The 20,474-nt window shown below is 38.6% G+C and overlaps 1 protein-coding gene across 1 annotated transcript; it reads left to right on the forward strand.

The window, feature by feature from the left end:
* Positions 1–429: 429 nt before the first annotated feature.
* LOC132149661 (serine/threonine-protein kinase N1-like) lies at positions 430–19,968 on the forward strand. The gene is made up of 22 exons (XM_059559058.1): positions 430–686; positions 5,861–6,158; positions 6,314–6,459; positions 6,617–6,737; positions 9,261–9,406; positions 9,515–9,728; positions 9,811–9,996; positions 10,587–10,696; positions 10,758–10,901; positions 12,225–12,300; positions 12,584–12,713; positions 12,795–12,879; positions 14,028–14,122; positions 14,300–14,372; positions 15,237–15,328; positions 15,518–15,694; positions 16,041–16,103; positions 16,198–16,274; positions 17,354–17,496; positions 17,731–17,838; positions 17,915–17,995; positions 18,551–19,968. Exons 1-22 carry the CDS (start codon positions 525–527, stop codon positions 18,752–18,754), a joined length of 2,931 nt encoding a protein of 976 aa, XP_059415041.1. The 5' UTR covers positions 430–524; the 3' UTR covers positions 18,755–19,968.
* Positions 19,969–20,474: the final 506 nt, after the last annotated feature.

Raw genomic sequence — 20,474 nt, forward strand, 5'->3', positions numbered from 1 at the left:
GAGAAGATTATTTACTTGTGGATTATTGAGATGTTTTTATCAGCTGTTTCGACTCTCATTCTGGCGGCACCCATTCACTGCAAAGCATGCTAAGAAATGCTACATTTCTCCAAACCTGTTCTGATGAAGAAACAAACTCATCTACATCTTGTATGGGCTTTGGGGACATTATTCATTAAGTTATTTATTCTAGAAACCATATTTCAGTTACAGTGAATTTAAGATAGTGTTTGGATGATGCACTTGTGTGTGTGTATGTTTGTTTGGATGGTTTCGTTTCCTCTTTGTTGCAGAACAGTCACAAGAGTTCTCAAAAATATCATCCTGCAGATTAAAACACACTGGTGGTAATGGTGCCAATCTGCAGAGCTCGTCTCTGAGCAGGAAGTTGGTCGAGAGATTTCAAAAGCGAGCTATCCACGTGCCCAAGTGTGTATGTGTGTGTGTTTCTGTGCAAACGTCTCTTGTGTGTCATGTAGAGATGAACAGGAAGCTGTTGCAGTCGTTCTCTCTGAGCGGAAGCCATGGCTTCATGTGGTGTCAGTGGCTCTAATAACAGACAGAACAGGGTATGGTCTGAAGAGAACGGGAGAGGAGAGGAGGTGATGGACAGTGAAGGAGATGCGGGAGATTGTTCGCTGGAGGAGTTTTCCTCCAGCCCAGCCCCAGCCGAGGCCGAACATGTGGTAGGAGCTCAAACTCTGCTCTTCAGTTTGATATTCACCTAAAAATACTCACCATTAAGTCGTTCCAAACCTGTATGACTTTATTGTTTATTTTAGATTAACATAGAATGGAGATATTTTAGTATCTTTATTGTTCATTTATTAATGTTTTTAGTTAGTTTTATTAATTTTTTTACATATATTTTTTGTTAAAGTTTTAATAACTTAATATTTTGAAATATTTTGAATTCTTTCAAGGTCTGAACTAAACTTACAAAGATTGTGATGATAATAGTTTATAACTGTTGTGTTTGTGCATTTATGATGTTTCTGAACTGTGTGTGTAGTGAAACAAACGCTTCTCAGAACATAACTCAAGACATTCGACTTCCGTAATGAGACATCTTTCTGGGTGAAACAGGATATAAAGATAAAATTAGGACAAGATGATTGGATGGTGAACATGTCTTTGTGTGGAGGTGGCTGATGAATAAGATGAATTAATGACATGAGAGGAAAAGGGTTCACAACAGACCAGTAATGTGTATTCAAATACACAAGACTCACACCCAAATGAGTCACCAGTTGTCATCAAATAGGAATATATACTCATAATAATTTGGTTTTGTAAAACATACTCCCAGTAATCTTTGTTTAATTTACAATTTTGACTGAGTAGAGCTTTAAAAGTAACATGGAGAGCAGCTCTGATTCATTTGATGAGAAATGTTTATACCTTCATGTGTTCACATTGAGATCTTGGCTAATTTTAGACATTGAGATATTTTCTGACACTTTAGAGGAGATAAATGTGTGATAAACTGGGTCCTTTTGAAAGGAGGAACGTCTGAGAAGCAGGAAAGTTCAGCAAAACTCCACTGAACTATTGAGATTTGGAAGAGATTTCATTGGGGTTTTTCTTTCCTACATGTTTTCTGTGTGTGTTTTGTAAGTGAGCTGCTCACGGCTGAACTTCCTTTTTGAGTCACAGCGTTCATGAGTGTCGTTCGCTCTCTGTCAGCTGAAATATAACGCGGTTGAATGTTTCTGCGGTGTCTTGAGTCTTCTACCTGCTCTCTTTAGACTAACAGACGTGTGTTTAGTCTTGAAATGGCTGTGTGAAGTGTGTTATATTTCAGCTGGGCGATGTTTGATTACAGTTCTCAGTCTGTGCGATCCTCTGCGTCTCTTGTGTCGGTATCGGCCAACGAAAACAAAACACAGAAGAGAGTTTGCGAGTCGACGGTTAGTTACATGATCCATGATTATAAGGTTTCTCTTGATGTTGTTGACTTCCTCAGTATGAACCGCAGAGCTGCCCTTTGCTCCTCACACCGCTGCTGACTCATTACTGATCACTGACAAACACTACACCAGGAGCTTCAGTTAAAGCTGCATTTAAATGCTCTTCATTTCACTGGAACTCTCTTGGATCCTCTGTAGAGCCTTTTTGTATTTAAGAAAGTATTGCTTGTTTTGTGGACTCTTTTGAGATTAATTGTAATGTAAATCTGTTTTTCAGTCATTTGTATTGTATGCTATTATATACTAAATTAATGTAAAATAAAAAAGGCATTAAGATGAAATTAAAACCATATAAAATAAATACACTACTGGATAAAAGTTTTTTTTTTTTTTTTTGGAAATGCACAAAAAAGACATTTGATCAATTACAGTAAAAACTAATACTGTATTTACTATATTTAAAAATAACTTTGTTGAAACCTATATTGATCAAAAAAAACTTTTATTCAGCAAAAACGCATTATGTTGTAATTAATAAAAGTATTATTGTTACTATTCATTTATTTACTTTTAATTAAAATTCATTCTTTACCCAAAGTTTCCACAAAAATATGAATCAGGAGAACTATTTTCAACATTAATAATAGTAATTAGAAATGTTTAGAGCAGCAAATCAGAGTGAGACTGAAGAGTGGAGTAATGATGCTGCAATTTTTTAATAATATTACACTCTTAAAAATAAAGGTGTTTTATGATGCCACAGAAGAACCTTTTTTTCTAAATGGTTTCATAAAGAACCTTTAACATCTGAAGAACCTTTCTGTTTCACCCAGAGTTCTTTGTGGTGAAATAAGGTTCTTCAGATTATAAAAAGGTAAGAGAGATGGTTCTTTAAAGAACCTTTGACTGAATGGTTCTTTGTGGAACCAGAAATGGTTCTTCTATGGCATTGCCTGAAGAAACTTTTGAAGCACCTTCATTTTTTAAGTGTACATTGTTTTTACTGGATTTTTGATCAAATAAATGCAGCCTTGGCGAGCAGCAGAGACTGGCCCTTTGTAAACATAAAAATGTGTATATATACAAATATATATATATATATAAAAAAAAAAAGGTTTTGCACTCTTTAGTTTCCTTACTCCCTCAGGTCCACCAAAATTTTTACTGATGCCAAATATTTCAGTTCAGACTTCATACATGGAGTAAAAAGCACCAAACACACTTGATCTAAGGAATGACATGAACAGGTATAATATGTGATTTCTCTTCATGTCTATCAGACACTGTACAGGGTTTGAGATGGCAGTGGTTTTGACGTGATGTGACATACAGCCAAGTATGGTGACCCATACTCAGAATTCGTGCTCTGCTTTTAACTTATCCAAAGTGCACACACACACACAGCAGTGAACACACACACACTGTGAACAGCCATTTATGCTGCGGCGCCCGGGGAGCAGTTGGGGGTTCAGTGCCTTGCTCAAGGGCACCTCAGTCGTGGTATTGAAGGTAGAGAGAACCACTTACAATTCCTGCCGGCCCAAAACTCAAACTCACAATACTTGGATTGCGAGTAGTGCTGGGCAGTAAACTGGTTCATACCAAAAACCGGTGTATTTAATTACTCAGCGTTCGGAAACTAACGTTATGCTTCGCCGCAGCTGCGAGACACTGTTTCAGACAGATTCTTTACAATGTTGCACTTCTAAGCAGCGACTGCGAGACGTGGTGAGGGCAGGCGGGAACATATGATGTCTATGGGCGGGAAGGAAGTCGACCGGAAGTTGAAGTTGGCCGCGTGCCGCCATCTTGTAGCAGAACTTCACTTGCGTTAGCATTCCCATTGACTCCCATCATTTTGGCGTCACTTTGACAGCGAATAACTTTATATCTGAGGCGTTTAAAGACTCCATTTGTCCATTATTTATTTCTAAAGATACACGACAATGTATAAAGGGCTCCATTACCTTCTATGTTACATTATGGCCATTTTTGCTGTGCTGCAGGCGGTGATTTAAAGTGAAAGTTGAAAATCCATGAACATGGATTGACATGGAAACGCAGTCACATGGGTTTTTGGCTAGGTTTAAAATAAGAAAAAAGAGCACTTTTAGATAAACAAGGAAAACAATAGGCTATATATGTTCACTTTTATGGAAGCAGAAAAACAAAGTTCATTAAGACCCGTGGGATTGCTTGTGATAAAGATTTAAATGCAAAATGCACGAGACTGTTTCTGTTTGTGGTGTTTTAATTTTAAATATTTTAACAAGAAAAGTAGGCTAATTATTGTGTTTAAATGTTTTGCCGCTTGCTTGAGCAGCTTATTATACAAACCTAGAAGTAAAATGCATGAATAATGCGTTGTTTATATTTATTGAGTTTAAAATAATGTCTATATGAAAGATTGTCTCTGTTCTGTGATAAAAGACATACGATGCTGAATATATATATATATATATATATATATATATATATATAAACATACATTTTTTTTTTCATGATATGAAATCAAAACAATGAACAAATCGGGATCAGTAGCGGACTGCAAACACGTCCTGTGTGAAAGCACAATGAGTCCGTGCTGTGGACTGCAGATGCACTGCATGCAGATTATGCATATATAATATCCATTTTATGCAATTGCTGTCGGGATAAAATTGTAACAAATTGGCAACACGAGCAATTTGCTCCAGCACTTTAGCCGCAAGCATGTCTTGGAATATCAACCAGCAGAAAATGCCTTGTACACCTGATTATGCATGAAAAAAAAAAACGTCATAAACCGGAAAACCGGTATAATTTTGATTGGACTCACAAAACAGTATATACATTTTTGGTCAAACCGCCCAGCACTAATTGCGAGTCTGACTCTCTAACCATTAGGCCACGACTTCTCCGACTTTTGGAGGTGTGTTTATGTCGTGCTGTGAGCGAGTTATTTATGCTCGTACTGACTCAGTGTTCAGCAGTGCCATCTCTGACCCCGGGTCTGTTAGGACTCTCATCACACTCTTTTGAAGCCAGTGTACTCTGGTCTATATCAGTCCAGGAAACGGTGTTATGTGTACTGCAGTGCCACATCTGTGTCATTAACACTTGGATTTTCAGAGGGGTTCTTTTTTCTTTCTTTTTTTGAGGAACTTAGCAGCAAGTAAACTAGATACTCACAAGCAGAACTGATTATTCCACTTTTCTTTAAAAGTCATCTCTGTAAAACCATCATTGTTATAATTTCATTGAGAATCAAATTTCAGAAACAACACACATATTAACTCCCATCTGTTCTCTATCTATCTATCTATCTATCTATCTATCTATCTATCTATCTATCTATCTATCTATCTATCTATCTATCTATCTATCTATCTATCTATCTATCTATCTATCTATCTATCTATCTATCTATCTATCTATCTATCTATCTATCTATCTATCTATCTATCATTCTATCTATCGTTCTATCATTTTATCTATCGTTCCTTCATTCTATCCATAGTTCTATCGTTCTATCTGTTGTTCTATCTAGCTATCATTCTAAATATCTATCATTCTTTTTCTCTCTCTCTCTCATTCTTTCTCTCCATCTATCTATCGTTCTATCTATAGCTGTATCTGTCTCTCAGTCTATTTGCCTACTGTTCTATCTCTCTCTTTCAGTCTGTCTCTTTGTCGGTTCTGTCATACTATCTGTCCATCATCTCTGACATTGTTTCTGTCTGTCAGTATATCTATCTCTCATTCTCACTGTCTGTCAGTCACTCTGTTGTTTTAGCTCTCTCGTTCTTTCTATCTTAGTCCATCTATCAATCAGTCTGTCCATATTCTATCAATCTTTTTTTCTGTCTGTCTGTCTGTCTGTCATTCAGTCTATTCATCCTTCAGTCACTCTATCCATCCATATCCTCAGTCAGCCAGCACTGACCCTTGACCCCTCCGGTTTCTCCCAGGATTCGGATGGCTTGTCCGTCCTGGAGCAGCTGGGACTGGACCAGAACTCCGATTTCTCCGACTCCAGCGTGCAGCAGCGTCTGGACGAGCAGCGAGAGAGGATCCGGAGGGAGATCCGGAAGGAGCTGAAGATCAAGGCGGGTGCGGAGAACCTGCGGCGGGCCACCACGGACAAACGCAACGCCCAGCAGGTGGAGAGCCAGTTACGCAGCTCCAGCCGCAAGCTGGACTCGCTCCACACTCAGCTGCAGGAGCTGGACGCCCACATCGTGGTCAAGGGTCACGATGACAGCAAAGGTCAGGGCTCAGAATGATCATCTTAGTAGGCCTCATGTAAAATCCTGCATTATTGGTGAATCAATACGAATGTTCAGGGATTCGTTGTGAACATACGGCAGATTGATGTATACATGACCCCAGATTGAATGTTTGACCCTGTCTTTGACCCCCAGATGACCTTCAGCCTGTCAGGACGCTGGGACGCTCCTCAGCCAATCAGGACAGGATTAAGGCTCTGGAGCGACAGCTCAACATCGAACTGAAGGTCAAACAGGGGGCAGAGAACATGATCCCCATCTACGCCAACGGGCTCACAAAGGTAATGAACGTCTGTGTTTCTATCTTCTGTCCGTCTCCCTGATGCTGTTTCTGACTGTCTGTCTGTTAGGGGTGTTGGACTGCATCGATGCAGTAATAGACCATAATCGATTACATCTATCTGTCTGTCTCCATCTATCCATCGCTCTGTTCTTCAGGATAAGAAGCTGCTTCAGTCGGCTCAGCAGATGCTGCAAGACAGTAAGACGAAGATCGACATCATCCGTATGCAGATCCGGAAAGCTATGCAGGCCACCGAACAGACAGACGACATTCAGGGTATGTCTCACCGCTACAGTCTGTCTCACTCCATCCAACAAATGAGCGTTTATCAGCTTAACATGATCATAGAGCTCCTTGGTGGCTTACACACATGCAGTGTAAAGGCCTTTTAGCATCACTTTTCTCAGTTTGCTTCATTGGAGGGAGTCTCAGCTCTCGTCGTCAGACTAACTCTTGTGCATACTGCATCTCAGGCTCACTTCATTGTGATACTGGGATATAAGGCAACTGTAGTGATCTCCATCCAGTGTGATATCTCATATATGGTGAGGACATGAATCCATGTGTTTTGTCTTGTCAAATAATGACTGTCTGTCTTCTCTGACTGCTGCTTGTCTGTTTAAGACATCAGAACATCTCAGAGACTGTCCATCTTCTCAAGATTATTAAGGGAGCAGTTCACCAAAAACTGAGATTCTGGCAGTTTATTCCACAAAAGGAGAACTTTACGAATGACTACGCCATTAAAAATGGATGAAAAGCACCATGAAGCACTACAATCAAAGTCTTTTAAAGATTTATGAGATCTTTGTGAGAGGAACAGACACATCATCAATTTGCTATTCACTGATAATTTTTCCAAACTAATGGCGTTTGGCTGAAATGACACCAGACGTTTTACAAATACATATTCAGAACTTTGGCATAAAGGATGCCTTCTGCTAATAATGAGATGACTTACATTTAGGTCTGTTTCTTACTCAAAGCTTCATGTTACTTTAGAAGACTTATAATGTAGTGCATAAATCATATGAACTGGCAATTGTTTCCTGCAAGATTTGCTTTTGACATTAGTGGGGACATGAGAACAAAACTATTACAAAAACATATAGATATGTTCAATAGTTTGATCAATTATTGCTAGGCACAGTTTGTAGTAGCTGGATATTGGTAATCCCTGCCTAATTCTGCGCCCTTGGCTTCCTGTGCTTCTTTGAGCCTGACTTTTTTTGGCTGTTGTATAGAAAAGAGCTTTGTGAAAAATCTCCTTTTGTGTTCCAACAAATAACAGGAAATTAGATAAATAATGAATTTCTGAATGCATTATCTTTTAATAACTCTATTTCTCACTGCCCTCATTGATAGAGAGTGAGAGGGTCAGAATTAAAGAGATGTAAAGGGAAAGATGAGAGCTGGATGCTGCTGAAGCGTGCGCTCTAATGGACTCTAATGGCGTGTTTGGGCGCTGATGTCTCATGTGTCCCGGGGCCAGACGGTTAAGAATAGATTCATTAATGCCGCTCCACCCTTCAGCCGCTCGGGGAATGACGTCTGATGGGGATCTGAGGAGGGGTCTCTCCATCAGCAGAAACTGTTGTAGTTTAAAACATTATAGTTGTTGTAGATCTATAACATCTGTTAATTTGGTGCTAATTCTTGTTTTAAGGTGGTTGGAGAAATCTAATGTCCATGAGATCTTGTCCTGTCAGTTTGATTCATCTGAATGTTGATCCTAAGAGCTAAAGTGCTAGAAATGATGGTTCATGTCACTTCTGGTTCATTGTTTTAGAAGTGGAGTGGATTTCTTGCTGTGCTCTCTGGTCGTACGCTGCACTTTTAGCCAGCAGTAAACATTTCTCTGGGTGCTCCATACATACAGTGTTTAATTCACAGTGAATATAGTGTGAGCAGTTGTGTTAAAGGGTCTGTTCTTCATTAGCTGCTGTTTCAGTTAAGCTTTTCAGTTTTACTCATTTTAGTTCTGAACTTAAACTTATTTTATTTCTATTAGTTGCCACAGCAAAGTTTCTATTTTAGTTTTTGTTTATTTTAGTTAACATTTTATTTTTGTTTTAGTTTCAGTTTTAGGAATTTAAGTGGGTTTTTGTGTTTTTTATTATTATTTATTATCTATTTATTTATTTTATTTTGTTTAGTTTTAGTAATTGTTCAACCTAAACTAAATGGGAAAAAAATGTTCCTGTGGCAGCTAACTGAAATAAAATAACTTTTTTATATGTACTTAATTTCAGTTAATATTAATTTTAATTTTAGTAATAATGTTTTGTTATATATATATATATATATATATATATAAAATTTATTTTCAGTTTAGTTTTCAGTTTTAGTAATTTGAATTTGTTATCTAAATGAAAATTAGAAATGTTAAGTGGCATTAAGTGTGAAGGTTTGTTCATATTTAATTTCACTTAACATTTATTTTTTGTTTGTTTTAGTATTTTTTATTATTTCTATTTATTCCACTTTAATTAAGCTAAAACTAAATAAAAACTAAACTTACTTTTTTGATTTTAATTTAATTCTTATTTCATTTGTATTCATGTTTATTTCAAATTTAATGTAAGATTTAGTAGTTTTGTTCTGTGTTTTTGTTGTTTCTATTATTATTGACACCTAATTAAAATACAATAGTATTAAGGGTTTATTTATTTTATTTCAATTAACATAAGTGCTGTGTATGTCTTCATTTTTTTAAAATATTACTAATTACAGTCACAAATGTATGTATGTATGTATGTGTGTGTGTGTGTGTGTGTGTGTGTGTGTGTGTGTGTGCAGGTAAGCCGGATCTGTGCGGGGAGGAGCTCCGTATCGAGGAGCTCTGGCATCATTACCGTGTTGAACATGCCATGGCTGAGGGCGCCAAAAACATGCTGAGGCTTCTGGGAGCTGGAAAAGCACATGACAAGAAGGCCATGGCCGAGGTGTGAGACACACACATGCACGTCCTCCAATACCTTAGGAGAAACGAGAGCTAACACAGAAAGCTGGCAATCAGAGGAATGAGGTTGTCGGTTTGTTTGTCGTTCTAGGCTCAGTCTAGTATCAGCGAAGCGTCCCAGCGCTTGGATCTTCTGCGAGTGTCTTTAGAGCAGCGTTTGGTCAATCTACCAGAAGATCATCCGAAAGTGTGTCTGATTAAGGAGGAGTTAGTGCTGGCATCGTCCTCGTCCTTCAGCTCCCGTCACAGCGCCCCCTATGTCCATAATCAATACAGCACCCTCAGCAAACCCTCGCCGCTCACCGGTACGACAACGACACAAGAACCTGTCCACAAACACACGCCACACATTTCACATCACAAATCTGTTGTGTCTGTTCTGCTCAGGGACGCTGCAGGTGCGTCTGCTGGGGTGTGTGGGCTTGTTGGAGATCGTCCCGGGCCGCAGTCGCTCCTCTCCGTTGGTTTTGCCTCACTTCACTGCTGGAGACGGACGGCCCTTCAAACTCACTCTGAGCAGCAGAAACAGCAGCTTCAGCCTGAAGGCTCCCAGCAAGAGCGAAGAGCTGTCCTGTGAGTGTCTCTGTGCTTCTGTTCTGATACCACGCCGCTCAAAGTTTGGGGGTATTCCGAAATACTCACAGTACATTCATCAAGAATGCATTAAATAGCTCAAAACTGACAGTCAAGACACGTTACAAAAGATTTCGATTTCAAATAAATGCTGTTCTTCTGAACGTTCTATTCATCAAAGAATCCTGGGAAATAAAATGTATCAGTTTCCACAAAAATAGGAAGCAGCACAACTGTTTTCAACATTGATGATAATCGGAAATGTTTCTTGAGCAGCAAATCGGCATATAAAAGTGTTTTTTTTAAAGATCATGTGACACTGAAGACTGGAGGAATGATGCTGAAAATACAGCTGCGCATCACAGGAATAAATTACAGTTTAAAACATATCCACATAGAAAACAGTTATCTTATATTAAAATAATATTTCACAATATTACCGTTTTTACTGGACTCTCTTGATCAAAAATGTAGCATCGGAGAACAGAAGAGACTTCTTTCAAAAGAGATGTGGGTTGTCAATCTCATGTCATAGTTTTCCTTTAAGTGTTGTAAATGTTTTTGTCTGAGGTGTTCATGTGTGTGTTTAGCGGAGGTGAGCGCCGTGTTGAAGCTGGAGAACTGTGTGGTGGGACAGACGTGCTGGAAGAGTGTTGGTGAACAGACCTGGGATCAGACCTTCACTCTGGAGCTGGAGAGAGTGAGTATCACACACACACACACACACACACACAGCGTACTCAGCTAACGTGCTGGTTCAGTCCAGAGAGATGGAGATCGCGGTGTACTGGAGGGACTATCGCTCGCTCTGTGCGCTCAAGTACCTGAAGCTGGAGGACTTCCTGGACAATCAGAGACACCGAATACAACTGGAGCTGGAACCTCAGGGACAGCTGCTCGCTGAGGTACGAACACGCACACAAACACACACTAATGGTCGAACATGGACTGAAAATCTGTCTGTTTTAGGCTGTGTAGTGGTACAATAAAATGCTTTTTTCTTTTTTTACCAAACCACCAAGAAGTCACTCATGTCAGATATCAGTAAACCATATTACATCGCAATTCCTAAAACTTTAGTGGGGATGCACAATTTTGGGGGGAAAGAAATCAGATATTTTCTGATAAAAATTGTGATTGTGATTTAAAACGCTATTTTAAAATAATTCCACGTTTTCTGTGAAGGGCTGCACAGTTTGGCCCAAAATTGTGTGCTTATATATCAATAAAACTATACAAAATATAAGGAATTATTATTATTGCTATAGGAATTATTATTATTATTATGATCAAATACAATGAAAAATCTATACAAATTAATAAAATAAAAACAAAATTAATGAAAACTAAAATCGTATTGTAATATTTCAATGTAAAATGTAAAACAAACTGAGAAATAATGTAATTTTATGTTAGTACATTACAATTATAATAGCATTATTTATTATTATATTATCTTCATTATTTCACTTTCAAATGTTGTACAATTAATTTTATATTAACAGAAATCCGCAGGGAGCCCTTTAAAGGGATAGTTCACCCAAAAACGAAAATTACCCCATGATTTACCCACCCTCAAGTCATCCAGTGTGTATATGACTTTCTTCTTTCAGACAACTCCAGTCAGAGTTATATTAAACATTGTCCTGGCTCTTCCAAGCTTTATAATGGCAGTGAATGGGTGTTATTTTTCAGTAGCAGTATTTTTTTTACAGCAGCAGAGTTTCCTTTCTTTAGCATCAGAATCAGTTTCCTCTTGGCTTACAGTGTATCGAAATCCTCCATCGTTTATCATACAAATCTATGTTTTGTACTTCTAATTCATGACCGGTGTTTTGTTTTGTTCTCTACACTACGCTCTCGCTCTCTCCGAAAAACTAAAGATTACAGTTTATAAAGTTTGCAATATGGATATTTTTCTTACAAAAACACATTGATCCGCTACAGAAGGCCTTTATTCACTCCCAGAGCCATGTGGGATACTTTTTATTATGGATGGATGTGCTTTATTTTACGGTTTTTTGGGCTACTGAAAAATAACACCCATTCGCTGCCATTATAACGCTTGGAAGAGCCGGGACATTTTTTAATACAATTATTAAATTGTATTAATTTTTAGTTCACGTTTTTGGGTGAACTATCCCTTTAAGCTCATGTTGGTCTCATGCTTTGGTAGATGGTCTGTACCTAATAAAAACACGGTTCGTGTCCATGCTTGTGTGTTACAGGTGATGTTCTTCAACCCTGTGATAGAGCGAGGTCCACGGCTACAGCGGCAGAGGAAGGTGTTTTCCAAACAGCAGGGTAAATCACTGATTCGATGCCTATTAGCAATGCATGCTGGGAAAAGTACTGTGCACAAAGGCTGAATCCCATGCTGAATGCACTGATGCACTTTGAAATTTACTGTGAGGTTTGAGGTTATGGATGCATATGCTAAACAACCTACTGTACATACATTATGTAAAATGTACTTATATTTATAAAAACTGCCTTTTTTAATTATAAGCCTGAATCTATCTGTTTTAGTCTCAATATAGCATAAGTATATATTGTGAAGTTAGTTATTGCATGTTCGTTTGCTCAGGTAAAGCCTTCCTGCGCGCTAAACAGATGAACGTGGACATGGCGACGTGGGTTCGTCTGCTGAAGAACGCCATCCCCATGAGCTCCTCCACACACAGCGACACACACCACACCAACACACACCACAGCAGGTACTGTAACACACCACACACACACATCTGATCACCTGACATTCATCCTGACCCACATCATGACCTCCACACTCTCCTCAGCAGCGAGATTTCCATCCAGAAGATCCAGCTGGACGGCGACTCTCCTCCATCCGTGACGAGGAAAAACACACAGACGTCAAACACGGTAAACCTGAGAGACTTCACTGACTGAAAGTGATTGTCATCCTATTTTAGCTGGCTATGTACGGCTCCGTTGACTTACGGTTATATATATGGGTCTCTGATGGAAGTGAAGTGAATATTTGAGCAGCTCTTCCCAAATACTGTGAAACTGTCCCCATAAACGTATTCTTCTATTCTGCTTAGTTTATCTTGCAAGGTTTTTTAAAGCTTCTTTTTGGTCTTAAAGGGATAGTTCACTAAAACAAAATGACCCCATTATTTACTCACCCTCAAGTCATCCTAGATGTATATGACTTTTCTTCTTTCAGATGAATACAATCTGAGTTACATTAAAATAGTCCTGGCTCTTCCAAGCTTTATAATGGCAGTCCTATAAAGTGCATCCATCCATTATAAAAAGTGTCCCACATGGCTCCGGGTGGTGAAGAAAAGCCTCCTGAAGCTAACTGATTTTTGTAAGTAACATAACCATCTTTAAAAACTGTAATCTCTAGCTTCCATAACTGTTGTATGTGCATTCATTATGGCGGAGGTTGTAGGATGCAAGCGTTTCTTAGAAAAACGCATCAATTTGCTACAGGAGGCCTTTATTCAAACCCCAGAGCCTTGTGGGACACTTTTCATGATGGATGGATGCACTTTATTGAACTTCTTTTAGACCAGGAATGTCATATACACTTAGGATGACATGAGGGTGAGTAAATCATGGGGAAATTTTCTTTTTTCGCTGAACTATCCCTTTAATGTTGTATGCATTGTTTTACTCAGCTAACTAGATTTTTTTTAATTATTTAAAAAATAATAATAATTCAACATTTTATCTTCTGTCTTTAGTAGCATGAAGAGTAAGAACACTGTAAACTTCAGAAGTACAGCTCTGATTTTATCTGTTTATTCTTTTCAAATAATTCACTATTTACAATGAATGAAAACTCTTTCTGGAATGTAATTGCAATAGGCTTTATTGGCGTGAATTGCAGATTTTGTGTTGCCAAAGCATTTGCAGCTGAGCTGTGTATAATGAGAGAAAAGTAACACAAGTTATATTAGCAATTAAAGTGAAATAATAAGTGCAAAATAAAGGAAATGTAATAATGTAAGCTAAGCTAATAGCAATACATGAATATAACAGAAAGGTGATTTTCTCAGGTGGACATTGGCCCAGTGTCTGAGCCGGTCTCTCCTCCTGATCCCGCTCCTCCGGAGAAGGCTGTCAGGACCAGTTCCCATAATTCCAAGCGCAGGTACACATCCCACCAGCACACAATATGTTTTCCAGAGCTGGCCAAGACAATCACACACACATTCTGACGTACATGAGGCCTGTGATGTTGTTTCTGACCTCACACCAGCTCTCCTCTACAGTTTAATTACATCCGGCCCCTGTGTGTGTGTGTGTGTGTGTGTGTGTGTGTTTACAGGCCTTCCAAAAGCGCCCTGTGTCTTCAGGATTTCCGAATGATTGCAGTGTTGGGCCGGGGACATTTTGGCAAGGTATTAGAACATGTTCAGTCATTATTATAGCATCTATAGCAGCTAGTCAGACTCAGCACAGACACTTCAGAAGTTTTATACATCCACCAACATCTTTTATACTGTGTGCTTTAGAAATTGTGGCTAGTTTGATTATGCATTCAGCTAAGAGTGCACCTTTCTGCATTTAACATATTTTACCATATTCAAATCCAGGCATTGTCTAGTTGACAACTTTTCTGCCAGCAGTTTTATTTATATACTATATTACTCTTTTTGAGAATATATTTGGTTTTCAAGAATTTTCAGCTTTCTTTTTTTTCATTTTAAGTTTTAATCATTTTGTTTTTGGTATTTTTTGTTTTGTTTTTTTGTATTACTATTTTATTTCAGTTTTAGAATTTTTAACTTAAACTTGTTTTTAAATGTCAGTATTTTCTATTAATATTTTTTGTTAGTTTTTTAATAGTTATGTTATTGCTTGCAACAAAACATTTTCTTTTCTGTACATGTTGAGTAAAAATATGTCTTGCAAGAAAAGTTTTTTAGTATTATTACTATATTACTAATATCGTATATTTAGTGTTTTTTATATTTATTATTATTATTATTATTTTAAATAATCTGTTTCTTGTTTTCCCATTTTTATTTCGATTTTAGTATTTCTTGTTTTACTTAACAGTTGAAACACTTCTTGCAAGTCCCACACAAAACTAAATCAGTGGTTTTGCATCTCAGATTTTGCATTGCATTAACAACAAATGCAATAAGAAATGTTTTCCTCTCAGTTTGAGACGCTGAGCAGTTGAAAAACAGTGTTTCTGCAAAGAGCCAGTTGTGAATGAAGATTCAGGTGTCTGTTAAGCATGATATTTGTGTTTCCAGGTGCTTCTGTCCGAATACAAACGCTCAGGAAAGGTGTATGCCATCAAAGCACTGAAGAAAGGGGACATTGTGGCTCGAGACGAGGTGGAGAGGTGAGAGAAAGACACATTTCCTGTTTGTGCTCTTTTTGCTAGATTTTTTTTTTACTTTAAGCATAAATATAACAATATCCAGTGAAATTATACTACAAAAAGTAATTTTTTCGTACTATTTAACATGCAAGGGTACACATGACCGTTCATCCCTTCATTCTTCAGACTCACGTATCCTCTCTCTTCCAGTTTGTTGTGTGAGAAGCGAATCTTTGAGACGGTGAACAGCGCACAGCATCCGTTCCTGGTCAATCTGTTTGCATGTTTCCAGACGCCAGAACACGTGTGTTTTGTCATGGAGTACACGGCTGGCGGAGACCTGATGATGCACATCCACGCTGACGTCTTCTCTGAAACACGCTCTGTGTAAGTGTGTAATATGCAATGCAATGATATATGAACAAACTCTTCTATAATAACCTTCAGAATATATATAAGAATAAATCTGTCAAATTTGGTGTAAGTGCTGCTGAAGGGGAGAAACGAACAACTTTAAAGAAAAAAAATTATTATGAAATGCCAAATAGCCCAAAATCTCAAAACTGACCAGTGCATGAAGAAAAAACAATGTTGTTGTCTGTAGTGTCTTGCTTTAATAATCATTGTGCAATCTGAATCTGTTGTTAATGGATTTATGTGTGGTTTTTCATGAGTGTTTTACTGTATTCTTCATATGTGCGTGTGTGTGTGTGTGTGTGTGTGTGTGATTCAGGTTTTATTCTGCATGTGTGGTTTTGGGCCTTCAGTTTCTTCATGATAATAAGATTGTGTATCGGTGAGTAAACACTCAAATACAGCTGCTTTCATAAGCTTGAGTTAAGAGTTAATTCTTGCTTCTGTGTGTGTGTGTGTGTGTGTGTGTGTGTCAGAGATCTGAAGCTGGATAACCTGCTGCTGGATACTGAAGGTTATGTGAAGATCGCAGACTTCGGTCTCTGTAAAGAGGGTGAGTCACACACTGTACCTACTGTAAAGATATTGATGAGTTAATGGAGGAAGAGCATGAGATTTGTTCACTGCTTGATCAGAGTGATCTGGAAATGACAAGATGTGTCTATTATTCAGAGGGTTTGGGTCGGTAAGAAGTCTCTTCTGTGCACCAAGGCTTCATTTATTTAACCAAAAACCCCACATCTCTACGTGGGAAGATTTGCATAACACCACTCAAATGTTCATGCAAAGAAAGAAAGAAGGTGTAACTTTTATTCTCGCTGTTGCCATCTGCGCCATGTTGTTGAGTCGCTGTGTGTTTCGTTGTGAAAGCGGTCTTCCAAAAGAGGACACAACTACAAATCAGTTGAGTTGAATTTCAACTCTATTCCAGAACAGTCCAACGCAAATATTCAGATGTGTGCAGCACACTTTAGGGAGGACGCTGTGAGTGAATGCTGCTGTCTGTTTCTATAAAGTGGGGCAATACCAACTTAGCAAGGACAGTCTGGTGCTTCTGACTCACAGCCTGTAAATACATTTACATATTTACAGAATTTGCCACTGATTTCGAGAACGCTTGTTGTTTCTCCGATCACAAATGCAGACATGGGTTTTATGTTTAAGCAGCATGATACGCAACGTAACATTATAATCAGTAATAATGTCCCCACTGGATGCAACAAATGCCTCGTCTGTGATGGGTTTCATTGTTTTGTCTCATTGCACCGGGACACAGCATCACAGTAAGAGGCGTAACATTTCTGTCACATGCTTGAGGGATTCAGCCAATCACAACGCACTGGATAGCTGGCCAATCAGAGCACACCTCGCTTTCAGACCGATGAGCTTTGTAAAAATCAACATGTTTCAGAAAGGCGGGGCATAGAGGAGCAACAATAATGTATAGTATGAGGAAAATTATGTGTTTTTAACCTTAAACCACATAAACACATTTCATTACACTAAATAATTACATTTTTAGCAACATCATATCACCTCTTAAAATAGTAAACACTGCAAAAAGAGATGCCCACATGTCCTTGTTGCTCTTTCTGTCTTTTGAATGTCCGGTTTCTGTCTTCTGTCCTGTAGGAATGGGTCATGACGACAGAACCAGCACTTTTTGTGGGACTCCAGAGTTTCTGGCTCCTGAGGTTCTGACAGACACGTCCTACACCAGAGCCGTGGACTGGTGGGGTCTCGGCGTGCTCATCTACGAGATGCTGGTTGGAGAGGTATGCAGGTGTCTGTGCAAGTTCTGCTTATTATTCGATTGTTTCCCCCCCAAAAAAAAGTTTCTTTAAGCATAAATCTAACAAAATCTGCTGAAGTTCACCTCAAAATATGATACAGTCATTTTTTGTGGTTTTCAGTACAAATGTGTTAAATCAACATACTTTTACTGGAGATGTAAAACAGTAAGATAAGACTTGTTTTCTGATACATAATCTGTGTGTGTGTGTGTCCAGTCACCATTCCCAGGTGATGATGAGGAGGAGGTGTTCGACAGCATTGTGAATGATGAAGTACGTTACCCAAGATTCCTCTCCAGCGAGGCCATTGGCATCATGAGACGGGTAAGATTGTGTGTTCCCCCCAAAGCTGTTCTGTGATTGGCCAGGTTTGTTAACTTTCCTTGTTTTTCATTTGTAGCTGCTGAGGCGTAATCCCGAAAGACGACTGGGCTCCAGTGAAAAAGATGCAGAGGACATCAAGAAACAACCCTTCTTTAGAGTATGAGGACTTTGTCCCTAAATGGGGCAAAGTGATTATTTAAAAAATATATATATATATATATTTTGCGAGATATTGCTTTTGTAAATTGTTGCATTCCCCCAAGAAACGTTGTATTCGATTGCAAAACATTTGTCCCTAATACCTATGCAGAGTTATGCAGATGTTTTGTGAGAGAATGCAATGTTTCTTCTGGGAGCGTAATACTTTTGTGAGAGTATGTAAAGTTGCTTAGGGTGAACACAATACATTTGCACGAAATGTAAACGTTTCTTAGGGGAAACGCAGTACTTTTGTGAGAGAATGCAATGTTTTGCAAGTAAACTTAAAGTAGCTCGGGGGAATGCAATACTTTTTTGAGAGAATATAAGTTTCTTGGGGAAATGCATTTTTATGAGAGCATGCAAGTGTTTCGCAAGTTTCTTGGGCGAATGCAAAAGTTTTCCGAGTGAATGCAAAAGCATTGAAATCTCATATTTTGGGGAGTTTCCATATAATAATGCCAAAGTTGCAATCTTAGTGATGACGTGACTGACTCATCTTCTCTCACTCTAGACTATGGACTGGGAGGCACTTTTGCAGCGGCAGGTTCCTCCTCCTTTCGTTCCTGCCGTGAAGGGAAAAGAAGACGTCAGTAACTTTGACGCCGAGTTTACGAATGAAGCCCCGACGCTGACGCCTCCTCGTGAGCGCCGGACCCTTTCACGCAAAGACCAGGACTACTTCAGGGACTTTGACTATGTCTCTGACTTCTGCTAGGGCACGAGTGTGCACACTGACGCTGCTAGGTGTGGGAGATGTGGACCATTGTAACGACCTATCAGTCGTTGCATCCTAGTCCACATCTAGGCTGCTTGGCGTTAGGACTGACGCTTCCTCAGAGGCTTCCTGCCAATGAAACATGGGTTTGTTCAACATGAAAACCACAATAAAGGGTTTGACATCTCCTGACTGCCTATAACAGAGATTGGAGCTTGAGGAAATTACTCCATCTGACTGAAGGAGGTACATCTAAGATGAAGAGATTCAAGAATCCACATAATGTGAAGCTCTGAAAGCCGGAAGGCAAGATGTTTTCTTGTCCTGTTTGCAAACTCGCAGGATTTTTATATAGTCAGTCAGGCTCTTACATAACATTATCTTGAGCACCAGATGCTAATGAAGTCATGAATCTTGTGAATAGAGAGCTGCAGGGATGACGTATTTCTGTAAGTCAAATCCAGGAAACCAGTTCGCCTTTTAGCACATCCTGATTTTTTAAATGGGTTTTTGGGTTAATGGTTTGAAATAAGGTCTATGTTTAACGCAAGCTCCAGATATTTTCACATTTTATTCAACGACATAAAATGCATCAATAATACTCCCCTGTCTTGAAAAGGTCTGTTGCTAACAGTTGGCTAAATGGGACTTCAGATGTGAGAAGTATATTGCTCTCTTGCTAACTATTCTTACCAAAACTTTCAGGGAAGATGTTTTTAAATAATGACATAAAGAGCTGTCGTAAGTTTACTGGTGTAAACTATTGTTTACTATACTATTGGCTTTTTTAATTTGGAGTGAATAAATGTGATGCTAACTTATGGGTTGGCCTACAAAAATACATCCCTGCAGCGCTCAATGGGAGCTTGTTGACTAGCAGAGTCCAGTTTCATGGTACTGACCCAAGTAAAATGGCTCAACGAATTCTCCCTTCTCCTGTCTTTCTGTCTCCATTTTCTTTTTTGACCAATGTAGCCACATCACACACAATCCAGAGACTGTTTACTTCTGTAATACACTCCTTTAACCACACGGGGTGGCAGAGAGTTTGACACATAACACCTTCACTGTGTTATGAGCATGTCCCATAACCAAACACAGCATCAACCGCCAGGTTTTTATTTTTAGATATCTGGTTTTTCTTTCTCACTGAATCTTGACTAATTCTGGGAATGCTAGGCCTGAATATTATTATATTAAACAACTTGACTCTTTTTTGGGGCAGTATCATTTTTCTCATAATCTCTTTTATAATTTTTTTTGTGAGGAACTTGATGAAGGGATGGTTTGAAGCACTTTTAGATGATTATTCCCCCAGAGGAGAGAAGGAGAAAGTATCCATGGAGTCAAAGAGATGGAGATGTAAAATAGGAGGTCATGTCAAACTATTGTATTGTTTATCTGCTCCATACACAATTGGTCTTTTTCCAAATGATATTACGCTAAACTCCAGAAACATGACATGCATTTTTAAGTTATCTAAAGCATGACATTATCAGAGCTTTTTTCATTCTCAATCCCCATATCTCCATGAAATCCAGTCAGAAGTGAGCAGTAAGTACTAATTTGTGATTGATTAATACCATTGCCTAATGCAATTTCATCCCTATTAATTTGGTAGGAAAAACAAAATCATGTATTTTAATTTCAGCAGTGGTTTTCAACCAACACAATATTAAAAGAACCCCATTTACAAGGTAAGATAATCTTACTTTATGCT

This window comes from Carassius carassius, chromosome 9 (genome assembly GCF_963082965.1).
Source record: "Carassius carassius chromosome 9, fCarCar2.1, whole genome shotgun sequence".
NCBI classification, from domain to species: Eukaryota; Metazoa; Chordata; class Actinopteri; order Cypriniformes; family Cyprinidae; genus Carassius; species Carassius carassius.

Excerpts from the sequence above, each read along its gene's own strand:
- LOC132149661 (XM_059559058.1), top strand. The coding sequence starts at position 525 with ATGGCTTCATGTGGTGTCAGTGGCTCTAATAACAGACAGAACAGGGTA. Across the intron at positions 9,729-9,810 it reads CAAACCCTCGCCGCTCACCG|GGACGCTGCAGGTGCGTCTG; the intron begins GTACGACAACGA and ends TGTTCTGCTCAG. Across the intron at positions 17,996-18,550 it reads AGAAACAACCCTTCTTTAGA|ACTATGGACTGGGAGGCACT; the intron begins GTATGAGGACTT and ends CTCTCACTCTAG.